The sequence below is a fragment of the Sorghum bicolor genome, chromosome 1, assembly GCF_000003195.3.
Source record: "Sorghum bicolor cultivar BTx623 chromosome 1, Sorghum_bicolor_NCBIv3, whole genome shotgun sequence".
NCBI lineage: Eukaryota > Viridiplantae > Streptophyta > Magnoliopsida > Poales > Poaceae > Sorghum > Sorghum bicolor.
In genome coordinates this window covers 2,286,544-2,299,247 of record NC_012870.2, presented here as the reverse complement: position 1 = coordinate 2,299,247, position 12,704 = coordinate 2,286,544, and the positions used below count along the sequence as shown (strand labels likewise).

Genomic DNA, 12,704 nt, shown 5'->3' with positions numbered 1-12,704 from the left:
TATGTTTTTTTAGGTGAAGGCAGTTTTTTTTTAAAAAAAGTTCTCATTACTATAACAAAGACCCTACACACAACTATTGCAAAAGAAATAAGGAAAGAAGAATGCGACCTAGTATGCTTTAAGCAACATAGAATCTCGGATTAAAGATACATATCAAGACAACCAGTCAACAACCTCCTTTCTAACTACTAAAGAGAAAAGGCTTAAAGTGGTTGCTCGTATTTCTCTTGCACTACGAAGTCTGATGATCAAAATCCATGAGACTCCTCTATCCTCATACATAGCTATGGCACGAACGAATTCGTATTCAATATGAATCGTATTCATAATTTGAAAAACTTGTCAAAAAAAAAAGTTGGGAGCAAGACGAATCGCCCCAAAGAGGCCAAGACAAGACTACGTACGTGCGTCGCACACGGTCCTCTCGCGCGCCCCGGCCACTTGGCCCGCCGCACCTGTGCCCGTGGTCCAGCCACGTCCACCTCCGCTGTTTCCGCGGCCCGATCGGCTCCTCTCGCAGCGGCAGCCGGCAGCAAGCAACGCGCGCGCGCGCCGACCTCACCTCACCACGTCCGCTGCGCCTGCCCGCACCCCCACCCCACAGCGGATAAGCCGCTTGTGGCCGCCTCGCCCTCCCCATCACGACCACCACCTGCACAGTCACCACGCCCGCTTATATGCCCACCTCTCGCCGCCTCACGGAGGAGAAAAAAAAAGAAGGCAGCCATTGTTTCATTTCATCCCGAACTCCCGATCGCTCGCAAAGAAGCTAGCTTTTAGCATGGCGTCAGTGGCGTTCGGCAGCACCGTGGCGGCGGCCGTGGCGCCGACCTCGGGGAGGACGCGGCCAGCGCGGCGGTCCGTGCTGGCCGTGCCGCCAGCCGCCACCAGGGGCGGCCCGGCGCCGGCCAAGGAGGAGAAGGGGCTCGGCGAGATCATCTTCGGCTTCATCTTCAAGAAGGACCAGCTGGTGGAGACTGACCCGCTCCTCAACAAGGTCGCCGGCGCGTCAGCCGCCGCATCCTCCCGCGCCAAGCCGCCGCCGCGGGGCGCCGCTACCACCTCCGGCAAGAAGGCTGCCGCTGCCGACGACGGCGGCAGCGGCGGCGGGTTCAACCTCCCCGGCCTCGGCGGGTTCTTCGCCAAGAAAAGCAGCTGAACGTGTCCAGTGTGCGTGGTTTACGGATTGTCGAACTCAAAGCTGGATTTGGCTTTGAGGGGGAAAAAAATTGGCTGCGCATATATACGTGTGGTGGTGTGAGGTTACTCTCGCTCCCCCAAAAACTCAAGTCATCTTTGATGTCATATAATGTGATATATTTTTACTTCCCGCTGCACCTGTGATTCTTTTTTTTTCCAGCTAAGTATATGACAAATGGGTTATTAAAATGGTCAAGCTACTTAGGTGATCATGTTTGATTTGTCTCCCATCTTACTTTAATCTTGGTATAGCAATAGTTACTCGAGAACAAGTATCGTTTGGCTTTGCTGCGCCAATTTACAGTTTGGGAATTATGGACACCACTGAATCTAGATATTGTATACTAAGTCTCAGATAAATAGAATTACCTCTCTTTGAGAGAGATAATAGGCACAAACCGAATTGATCGGTGATGTTTTTGCCATGAATTCCTGAAGAGGACTGGTTGACAAATGACAACCAAGTCGGAAACACTAAGTCCTTCCTTTATTGTGTAGTATAATCCTTCTGCTCAATTTCTTGATCAGATTAGCAGAGTTCCAATTGCTGATTCGCCTTGCAGAGTTCCTTCTGCCTTGGCATTGTCATGTTACAAAACTGAGGGCACACAAACACACATGCTGTACCCTTTGTGAATGAAGGGAAAGGATGTAAAAAATTTATGAACTCTGATCATATCTCTGTACAGTTGATAGACTCTGATCATATCTCTGTACAGAGGCAGAGCTGCCGCAGAAACTTTTCATGTTACAGCTTTACAACCACACAGACACAGGGACATGACAGTTAGGACGACATTTTTGCCTTTGCAAAGAATATCCCAGCAAAAAGACCTGGTGAGAACATGCAGAAATCGTTAGGGTAACATGGATAAAAAGGACATTAGAAAAATATCATGGGCGAAGTAAATACTTACCAAAAACTATGCTACATAAATTTTCGACGCTTACAGGGACATTGAACAGCAAAATACCAGCAATCGAAATGGGTATCTTGTTCAGAGAACCAACAAGACTGAAAAGGATAAAACAAAATGATAAGGACTTCTCTGCTCACAGGAGTGCAGATCTATTCTCTTTTTGTATGTAAACATTTTTGTGGGCACCACAGATTAGTACTGTCGTCTCACCTGTACGTTGTTGGACCAGTCCGATGCAAAAACCACACTGATGAGAAGCTGATGGCTAGACCTAGCAAACCACTAGCTGTTGCAACAACCCAGAACATTGGGTCTCTGATAACTTCACTGCAAATCAATGAAAGTCATATATATATATATATATATATATATATATATATATATATATATATATATATGTGCAAATGAAGCAGCATGCACGGTGATAGTTGTACCCTAGAGGCAACCATTTGTGATGATAAAAAAAATGTTGGTTTTCTTGGTGCATCTCATTTGACTTCATATTTAAGTTGGTTGCAGTTTTTTTTTTTGAAAGACATGCTAGGGCGTACCGGAAATTTGCTAGAAAGGAGGTGGGCACCGGGTTCAAGCCCGGGTGGCGTCGCTCTCAACAGGAGCGCTCTACCAAACTAGCCAGTGCTTGTTCCCAAAAGTTGGTCTCAGAGATTAAAGCATCTTTTGTGAGCAAAGTCAGAACGCTTTTTTTATGAAAGGAAGTTTAAGTTTAATGTGGAGTACGACGAAATGAAGTTTAATATGTTTTGGTTAAATTGGAATAAACAGGTAAAAGTTAATGCATAACATGTCTGCTTTCAAAAAACATGTCTATGATCAAATCAATAGAGTTAACTACTCTAGAATGCTCAGGCCTGAAAAAGAAAATAATAAATACATAAATACGTTAACAAACGACTCAGACCAAGTACTTAGTCCACACCATGAAAATTTGTTTTTATTTAAAGAAGTAATGGTTAACATGCAACAAGATGAAATTCTTACGCTTGATAAACATATTCCCACTCATTGAAGATTACAACCAAAATGAGTGCGAATGGAATTGAGAGCGCATTGTTGAGTAACACCATAGAAACTTCATTGAGGGAGCCAGATTTTGTTGATTGTTTAGCTGTATCCATCAAGCGCCTTAGTGTAAGCTGTTATAAAAGGATCGTGGATTAGAAGTGCTAGGGACGCAGCAGAACTAATAAGATTGACCTCATAAAAATAATCAAAAAGGTTGAACTAGGCTTGACATTGTTCCAGTGTTGATTACGGAAATGAATTAATTGATTATACATTTTTTTTCTCGTACGCAACAGCATTGCGTATCATTGCCTTAAGGAGGAAAGAGTTCAAATACAGGGCACCAGCAACCTCTGCGCAGCAATCCATTGAGATTGTAGAGAAACTTACAATAGTCTATAGATGTGTAAAACTGTTAGGACAAAATGAACTAACCGAGTAGCCTGCTGTTAGAAAGCAATTCAGAATTTGCCACGTGTAGCCAACTAGATGGAAAGAGAGATCTGTAATCCCCCCACATATAGCCGATACAATCTGCAAAGGAAGACAGAGACATAAACTGCTCAGGTAAAAAAAAAAAAACTCATGCTATTCTGGAGGTAAATCCTTCGTGAAGGTCAATAGTCAAGCATTACTTTGATATATGGAAGTCAAAGAAGGGGCATGTCAAGCAAGAATGAACCTACCATCAGAAAAAGTGCAGCCCAAACCTTCTTATTCTGACCCTTCCTGAATATATATATCTCTCCTATAGCCGTTATAATATTTGTCATATTCTTTAATATTGTCACCATTGCGACGTTTATGTACTTCAAACTGAAGAATTGCAGAGACAAAAAGAAAAGGAGAGTTAATCAATACTACTGCAAGCCTACGACACCAATAAAGTTTACTTCAGAATTGAGACAACTAAACTTGAAATGAAATAAAAAAGATGGAATACTGTCACATTTGTCCTGACAGGTTCAATCCACCTAAAGGTTACCAACGGATCATCATGTGACATGTATATTCAGAGTTATGCAGGAAGTACCTGTACATTCCAGTTAGTAGCATGCCGATGAAAATAAGATTCACCGGAATCCAGACTTTTATCAACTTCCATGTGAGTTCCTCCGTAGAAATGACATGGAAGAGCTCAAGTAAGAGAAGAATGACGACACTTATCAAGTTCTGAACCACAAAGGGAGATATGATCAGTTGCATCGCATTGAACTACAAAATCTCAAGCCGCATGAAAAAAAAACCCGCAGAATAAACCGAATCACCTGATATAGCATCAGCGATATTCCAGCATCGAAATTGTAGCCGGAGAGAACCACCTTGTTGAGCAATATCATGCTGCAGGAGGCGATGCAGTAACAGATCCCAGAAAGCAACGGTCCGGCCTTGTTTCCCCACTTGCTCTGCTGCTTCTGAAGCAAGGTGTCGAAGACATCGGAGGTCTTCCTCGATAATCTGGACGCATCACGAGAAGCGATTGGCCAATTTTGTAAACTTGCAATTTCTCGGGTGAACCTAGCACAGAGAAATTGGACGGGGTGTTAATTACTAGACGTACTTGTTGGAGGCCGCTTTCCTGGCGACATTGGCGGCGACTTTGATGATGGAGTTGTTCTTCTGCTTCAGGTAGCCGTGGATGATCTTGTAGACCGAGGCGTCAGCGTTCTTGACGGCGACGGCGGCGACGCTGGTGTTGCTGGGGGACTTGGCCTCCTCGATGTCATCGCACTCGGACCTGAACTCCAGTGACATGGACGCCGCAGCACCTGGAACTCCACCCCCATCCCATCAGGACACCAACTGCAACGAGTCCGCGGACATGATGGAACGAACGAGAACAAGCTGGCGTTACCTGGAAGGAGGAGGCCTCCGGCCGTCCGGCGCAGAGCAAGAAGAGCGGCGTCCGGAGGAGTTGGCGGTGGCTGGAGGTGAAGAGACAGAGGGGATGAAGAGAGAGAGAGAGAGAGGCGGTGGGGGAAGCGGCGGTGGACGGTGGGCGCTAAAAGGGGGCCGGAGATGCCTTTCGACGGCATGAAGGGGCTTGAGGAGGACGTAAAGGTAGGCGATGCGGTGGTGGAGGAGGAGGGGGAGGCGCGGGGGTCAACGCGGCTGCGGCCTCGGGGCGCGGAGGAGGAGGGAGGCCGGCGTGCGGCGGAAGGGAGGTCGATCGGGCTCGGCGGGAGGGACGAGGCGGAGGAGGAGGCGATGGTCAGGTCAAATCTCAAATCAAATGGGGGCGGGAGTAGTGTGGACGGGAACTGTTGGAGTCAAACTCAAGTCACCAGGCGGCAAGCCAGGTCAAAAAGGATTTAGACACGTGGACGTGTACCCTTTTTTTTTGAGGGAATTACTCACTAAAATAGATTTTTAGCCTTTAACTTTTAAAAGTGCTTCCTCCATTTTAAATTGTGGACCCGTTTAGTTCCCCAAGGAATGCAAAATGCTCGCAAAAGAAAAGAATGCACAATACAAAATGTCAACTACTTTAAAATAATGAAATACAAAATGCCATTCAGAATTTATTGTCCTCATTGTGACATCTTGAGGCTTTTTTGGGCCTTTTTTTGCCTCTTGAGGCAAAAATCTGAAATGGAGAATAGTCACCTTTTTACCAAAAAAATTGTATGTTGTTTAAATTTTATTATGCAAAATGATGGACCAAAATCTAAAATTTTTAGGGGGTAAAAGGGGAACTAAACACCCCCTAAGTACTCCCCCATTTCAAACTATAAGATATTTTATTTTTAAAAGATACGTACCTTTGGTTATATACAGATATAAGTTATGTCGCGATACATGGTAAAGGCAATATATTTATAAAAAACGTCTTATAACTTAGAATGCAATGAGTACATGATAGTAATCTAGAAAAGCTTAAACATTTTATAATTTAGAAGGAAGAATAAATTTTTTGTAGCTAGCTAAAGTTACATATTTAGAAAAGATAAAACAACTTATAATAATTTGAAATGATGGGAGTATACTGTTATTTGCTAAGGAATCAATATTATCTCATAGGCAGTTCGAAAAGATTTTATTGATGCAGGTTCTGCTTATATTCTAATATTACATATAGTTTCAATAATTATTGATCAAATTTTGTAAAATTTATAGCCTATATAAAATAAATATGGTTGTCATTGCGCTAGGGGTCAAATATGTATACATATCTAAAGTACATTGCTGTTATGACAATTACATGGCTAGTGGCGTCTCGGAGAATCTTAGGGGCTTGAGCAAGCCATAAATTAAGCCTAAAACATACTTTTAAATCTAAAAATATGGGAAATATAGCGATATTTTCAACATAAATAAGCACTATAAAATACATCCCATGGATTTAGAAATAAATTGGTGTTTGTATGTCGTCCGTACCATGGTCTGTTCACCCCTGTTATACTTTCTTCGCTTCTTATTTACCTCGTTGAATTATTTAATTCAGACAATGCACAACTCGAATGGAATACAAAACAATAATAGACATCGTTCATCATGTTTGTAAAAGGAATAATTGAATGTACAGGCTGCCCCTAATTTTATCATGCTGCTAAGGGTGTCCCTAACAAGACGATTTGAGCTAACGATTTGATTGTTGACTATGCTAAAATACCGACGTAAAGAAAAGAGAACAAGGATAAAACATGTCACTAGTGTTTTGTTCATCATTAGGAAGAAAGATATGAACCGAATGATGTAGTGGTTGAGCGTCGCTTTTTGTTCTTGCAATCAATCACAAGTGAAGATAGATAAAAGTTTTCTTTACAATCTTTAGAGGGGCCCAGGACTCAACAACATAAATAAAAGTGTCTGATATTAAAATTATAGGCCATTTCAAAATCGCTCCATGTCACTATCGAAATCAACATCTATTATGGATGCCCTAAGTCATTTGGACTTGTTGTGCTAGTTTTGTTGAGGTTTGTTGGAGTTTACCACCAAATGGATGGACTGTAACCTCTAGTGAACCAGAGATATGGATTGGCCATAAGTTCGACTATAACAATGAGAGAGAGAGAGAGAGAAGTATCATAATACATGATAGTGGATGATGTGAGCAGCTAAATATATGTTAGCAAATGATATTGTTGAATGATGTGAATATGTTGAATAAATATATAATCGCATGTGCTAAGTACTAATCTATTATTTTTGAAAATATAAGATCTATGGATATAGATTATGCATGTGATGCACAAACTTCAAATATTCTATGCATTTAAAAATACTAAAATATGATATAATCTAAAAATTATAGAAAACTTGTTTTAATCTACCAAAAATATTAAAAACACTTTGATTCAAAACTCAAAGAGTCAATCAGATTTTAGTGATTTTAAATACATATTTTTTTAAAAAAAAAATAGATAATTTTGTTAAAGACTATTCTATATTTTTTTTGGTAAAGTCTAGCTGACTTATGAATTATCACAAAAGTTTTATTCTCTCTCTTGTGGTGTCACATGTGTCAAAACCGTTTACGGACAAATCGAACATAAAAAATTAGAGGAGTCTAAATATTCGGGTTACCAATTGAGAGAGAGATAGAGAGTTGATGAAGAGATGAGATAGACTTTTTGTATTGAGAAAACGTGATGTACCAAAAAAATACTATCGCTATCTTAAAATAAATCAATTTCATATAAAAAAGTTATAACATATATATTTCATGGTGAATCTAGTAAAACTAATTCAGTGTCGTAAGTATTGATGCTTTTTTGCACATTGTCAAATTAAAAATTATTTGATTTAGGATAATTTTAGAAGCTAGTAGTAAGGCCTTGTTTAGTTGGCAAAAATTTCCATTTTTGGCTACTGTAGCACTTTCGTTTTTATTTGACAAACATTGTCTAAACAAGGAGTAACTAGGCTCAAAAGATTCATCTCACAAATTACAGGTAAACTGTGTAATTAGTTTTTATTTTCATCTATATTTAATGCTTTATGCATGCGACCAAAGATTCGATGTGACGGAAAATCTTGAAAATTTTTGCGAACTAAACAAGGCCTAATTTAATTTGAGACTGACCTTGTTTAGTTGGCAAAAATTTTGGGTTTTGGGTACTGTAGCACTTTTGTTTGTTTGTGGCAAATATTGTCCAATCATAAACTAATTAGGGTTAAAAGATTTATCTCATGATTTACAGGCAAACTGTGTAATTAGTTTTTGCTTTCGTCTAAATTTAATACTTCATGCATGCGCCGCAAGATTCGATGTGACGGAGAATCTTGAAATTTTTTGGAAACTAAACAAGGCTTGAGGGAGGAGGCTCGACCCGATCCAGAAAATCTCCAGGGCAGGTCCAGCCGTCCAGACTTGAATTTTCAGCCCGCCAGGGTGGGCCGCGGGCCGGGGGGCACGGTTTTCCTGGCCCGACCCTTCTTTGATCAGGTCTAGCGAAATCCAAAAGCCCGTTCGACCCCAAACACCGACCCGGCTCCTCTTCGTCTCCCAAATCCATCGCCGTTCGAGTAGCCGGCGCCGGCGGCCGGAGCGGCGGCGATGAATCCCCTCACGCAGGTGAAGCGGACGCAGGTTATCAACCAGAAGGAGGCGCTCCTGGGCATCGGCGAGGACGCTTCGTGGCACGCCAAGTTCAAGGACTCCGCCTACGTCTACGTCGGAGGCGTCCCCTTCGACCTCACCGAGGGCGACCTCCTCGCCATCTTCGCGCAGTGAGCCGCAAACCCTCACCTCCTCCACTTCACGCCTTCCTTTCCTCCCCTCCCTCCCTCCCTCCCTCCCTCCCTCCCTCCTTCCTTCCCCTCTCCTTGGAATGAATACCGGCAGGGAGATCTGACGACTCCCCTGTCTTCCCCTTTGGCAGGTACGGTGAGGTGGTCGACGTGAACCTCGTGCGCGACAAAGGCACCGGAAAATCCAAGGGGTTCGCGTTCCTCGCGTACGAGGACCAGAGAAGCACAATTCTTGCTGTTGGTAAGCATCCTTTTCGCCCATATTTCCCACTTTATCTTTGGTCGCTTCTGTATTCAGTTTCAGTTAATTATATGCTCGAGCCCTAATTAATAATTGTTCTTGTTTGCCTAACTTCGCATGGTAAAGACAATTTGAATGGAGCTAAAGTTCTTGGGAGGATCATAAGGGTTGACCATGTGAGCAAGTACAAGAAGAAGGAGGAGGAAGATGAGGAGGAGCAGCAGAAGAAGAGGGAGGCCCGTGGAGTCTGCTACGCTTTTCAGAAAGGCGAGTGCAACCGGGGGGCTTCCTGCAGATATTCACATGATGAGCAGGTCAGTGTGCTGTGAATGCATCGATAAAACTGTTATGTGATTATCCATTGGGAATGCCAGTAAGCAAACCAATGCCTGAAATATCTTTGAGAAGCAATATATCAGTTGTCAATCAGTTTGGTCGCTGAGGGGTGATGGGTATCCTGTCATCTCACAACCAATGTTTAATGAAGTTTACCAATGTTTCTCGTGATTGGTGGAAGCAACATAAGCTTCAATGTGCTAGGCCTTTGTATTGACATGGCTTAACCTGTACTCCAGTTGAATCACTGAATGGCCTAATCAGGGTGAAACCCGTATTTGCATTTGTGAGATTCTTTTGCACTGTTGTGGGATTCTGTTGCTTGTAGCTTGTGCAAAATGCCCTCGTGATTCTGGGGGTGGGGTGGTAGGTGTCACCGTGGAAAACTTTTTAGATTTGTTTGGGTTCAATTGCTTCGTATCCATACAGGCCCTGAAAGATCATTGCCTGTGCTTAATTTTCTAAATTCATTTTTCTACTTTCTATGTATAGCGATTCTAATCATTTTTGCGCAGCAACATATTTGTTTGTTATTGTTATTGGTTTGGTGACATTCTGATGTTTGTGGATTATTATTTAGAGAAATGCAAACACCGGTTGGGGTTCTAAAGAGGATAGCGGTGCACGATGGGAGCATGACAAACACAGTGATGTACCAAAGAGCCGAGGCATGTGCTATGCTTTCCAGAAAGGGGAGTGCAACCGTGGAGCATCCTGCAAATTTTCGCATGATGAGCAGGTAGGTCAATGGATGCCCTTGGTTCTAGGATTATTCACTGGGAATGCACAGTTTACAAACCAATACTTGACTAGCTAGAAAATGGGTATCGTCTATCATGTCAATCTAACAAAGTGTTTCGTGCAAGTATACCCCATGTTTCCTTGTTTCTAGATATGCTACAAACTCGTAATTGCAAGTTGCAAGCCTTTAGACAAATGCAAAGCAAGATTTTTTTCTTATGAATAAAAATAATGCGCATTTGTGATATAGTTTCTGTTAGTCATTCACATGTGCATATGCTTCTTTGACTGTGGAAATTTTTAATCCTAATGAACATCTGGTGATCCCTTTGGTTCTACTTTTATTTGGTGGAAATATGTATCGTATAATTAAGCTTGTAGCTTATCAGTAACCTTTTTCTGTGAGTATAGAGTAATCATGTTGCCATCCTATTCTGATGGTTGCGAATTATGCTTTCAGAGAAATGTAAACAATCGTCAGAGTTCCAGGGATGGTGAACCATCGAGATCAGAGCGCTATGGAGACCGAGAATCTAGGAGTAGGCATGATGATAGAAGAGCAGAAGATCGGGACAGATACAGGCGTGACAATTCACCTGAGAGATTACGAGGTGAGAGGCAGAGGAACGATGACAGATCTGATAGAGGAAGGGAAGAAAAATCAGAAAGACGCAAATATGATGCGGAATATGATGACCGCAAGCGGTCAAGGTATGGCAGAGAGTGATGCCATGAAAGAAGTGTTTACAAAGAGGACAAATGGTGCAGGAGACCTTGGGAATAGATGTTTGTACTCTTTACTTACAATACAACCAGTGCTGTTAATTTTTGATATTTGAATGTAGTCGTCTTCGTCTGCTGCTTCATTCAGATAAGTATTTTTTTTATAAGCCTCCATTTGATTACATCTGGTATTTCCCCCCCTGGTTGGGACCATTTTTAGTTAACATAGCTGAAACCATTTGACTAGATTGTGTTAATGCCAATTGTGTGGTTTTTGCCAAGGTAGTTGTTTACTAGTTAATGTTCAACTAGGATGGTGGGCGCGCTCTGCCGGCTCCGTGCTGATGGGCAATGAAAATGAATATCCAGAAGTTAACATTTTTGCTACTTGGTTTGTATGCTCAAGGCATGTGACAAGGCTCACTAAAGTAGGCAGGTTCCACTTCCACCTTTGGCCTTGTTCGTTTGTTCTCAATCCCCTCCCCAGCCTAAGAGCATCTCCAGCAGTCCCCAAATATAACTCTCTCAATAAGATAATATTAGGGTAGTCTAATATTACTTTCTAGGTTTATTGGAGGAGATGTTGTAGCGATACCCTAATATATCTCCCTCAATATCCATATGAAAGGTGGGTTCCACATAAGTGTAAAAAAAAATATGACTGAAAAGTGGAATGAAATAAAAGTATCACACTATCCGGATGTTTATAGTTCTCACATTGTTGTTCCCATTATTGCAACCAGAGATGGTGGCTAATTTGGATACACGGGACGGGCATGACCATCGTCTTGCTACCTTGATTATGTAAAGTGCGAGTGTATAATGCGGTGCAACGATCTGCTCTTGACAAATATTTTATTTTTGTGTTGTGCATGTAAACTATTTTTGTGTCAAGTACTTTTGCGTTGTTAACTGTGTTCACTTGAGCTTGTCAACCAAAATCATTCCCATTATTTCAGACATGGAATAGTATTTTTCTCTCCTAACAGAGTAGGTTATCATAATTTTGTACGCCTTGCGACCATTCATCCCTTGAAATTGTGATGGTGGGGTGTGCTCAGTGCATTCCAAGGACTAGCAGTGATAATTAACTTGAACAACACCGATTGGATAGTGCATAGTCCGACTTAGGCTAGTCTCAATAGAGTTTCATTAGAGTTTCATGCACATTAAATATGCTGATGTGGCGCTACATTAATGAAGAGAAAGATGATAAGAGTTTTATGGGAGTAGAGAGAGTTTTATCCCCATAAAGCTCCTATGCACTGTTTCTAAAATATAGATGTGTTAGAAACTGTGTCATGAAACTCCCATTGAGGATGGCCTTAGGCAAATTAACTTGCGCAATTACTCGCACCAAGCTATGCAATCAACAACATCATAGCTAACAGATGGTGTTAGTGCAATGGTCAGCGAAGGACATGGATTGACCAGTGACCACACAGATAATAGACTACTAGAAGTCTATTATTTTGCTCATATATTAAATGTATGTAAGTTTTGTTAGGTCGAGCAATATTTAAGGCTATAGACATCTTAAGTGAAGTTCTTAGATCGTCAACACATCTTCTTGTCCTAATTCTTCCCACATTTAATAGAAAAGTATTTAGAATAACTTATCTTTTTCAAAAGTATTTTTTTGAACTTTCAAAAGTATTACTTTAACATAAACTTATATTGCCACCTCTAAATCTTAACCTCACATTAGTCTTCTAGAAGGTTATTTGAAATAAGAAAATACATTCTTTGAAATATAAATAAAATGTTTACTTTTACAACAATTTTTAGGTAAAATATTTTATATGACATTACTACATGATAAT

At 41.4% G+C, this 12,704-nt stretch overlaps 3 protein-coding genes across 3 annotated transcripts; 2 read left to right on the top strand and 1 right to left on the bottom strand.

Annotated features, from left to right (window-relative positions):
* Nucleotides 677–1,330, top strand: LOC8079702. The gene has a single exon (XM_002466125.2). It carries the CDS (start codon nt 782–784, stop codon nt 1,157–1,159), a length of 378 nt encoding a protein of 125 aa, XP_002466170.1. The 5' UTR covers nt 677–781; the 3' UTR covers nt 1,160–1,330.
* On the bottom strand, nt 1,516–5,269 carry LOC8080218 (GDP-mannose transporter GONST1). Its single transcript, XM_021457927.1, has 10 exons — nt 4,999–5,269; nt 4,705–4,912; nt 4,412–4,601; nt 4,177–4,316; nt 3,830–3,959; nt 3,579–3,677; nt 3,120–3,274; nt 2,331–2,447; nt 2,118–2,215; nt 1,516–2,034 (listed from the first exon to the last, which is right to left on the bottom strand). The coding sequence occupies exons 1-10, from the start codon at nt 5,177–5,179 to the stop codon at nt 1,988–1,990; spliced, it is 1,365 nt and encodes a 454-aa protein (XP_021313602.1). The 5' UTR covers nt 5,180–5,269; the 3' UTR covers nt 1,516–1,987.
* On the top strand, nt 8,501–11,162 carry LOC8079701 (zinc finger CCCH domain-containing protein 25). The gene is made up of 5 exons (XM_002466124.2): nt 8,501–8,819; nt 8,972–9,081; nt 9,208–9,395; nt 9,998–10,156; nt 10,619–11,162. The coding sequence occupies exons 1-5, from the start codon at nt 8,647–8,649 to the stop codon at nt 10,883–10,885; spliced, it is 897 nt and encodes a 298-aa protein (XP_002466169.1). The 5' UTR covers nt 8,501–8,646; the 3' UTR covers nt 10,886–11,162.

Bases quoted from the DNA above. Each gene is read 5' to 3' on its own strand.
- LOC8079702 (XM_002466125.2), top strand. From the start codon at position 782: ATGGCGTCAGTGGCGTTCGGCAGCACCGTGGCGGCGGCCGTGGCGCCG.
- LOC8080218 (XM_021457927.1), bottom strand. From the start codon at position 5,179: ATGCCGTCGAAAGGCATCTCCGGCCCCCTTTTAGCGCCCACCGTCCAC. The intron at 4,317-4,411 runs GTGATTCGGTTT...TTTGTGGTTCAG, and splicing joins TATCGCTGATGCTATATCAG to AACTTGATAAGTGTCGTCAT. The intron at 2,448-3,119 runs GTAAGAATTTCA...ATTGATTTGCAG, and splicing joins TGGGAATATGTTTATCAAGC to TGAAGTTATCAGAGACCCAA.
- LOC8079701 (XM_002466124.2), top strand. From the start codon at position 8,647: ATGAATCCCCTCACGCAGGTGAAGCGGACGCAGGTTATCAACCAGAAG. The intron at 8,820-8,971 runs GTGAGCCGCAAA...CCCCTTTGGCAG, and splicing joins CTCCTCGCCATCTTCGCGCA to GTACGGTGAGGTGGTCGACG. The intron at 9,396-9,997 runs GTCAGTGTGCTG...ATTATTATTTAG, and splicing joins GATATTCACATGATGAGCAG to AGAAATGCAAACACCGGTTG.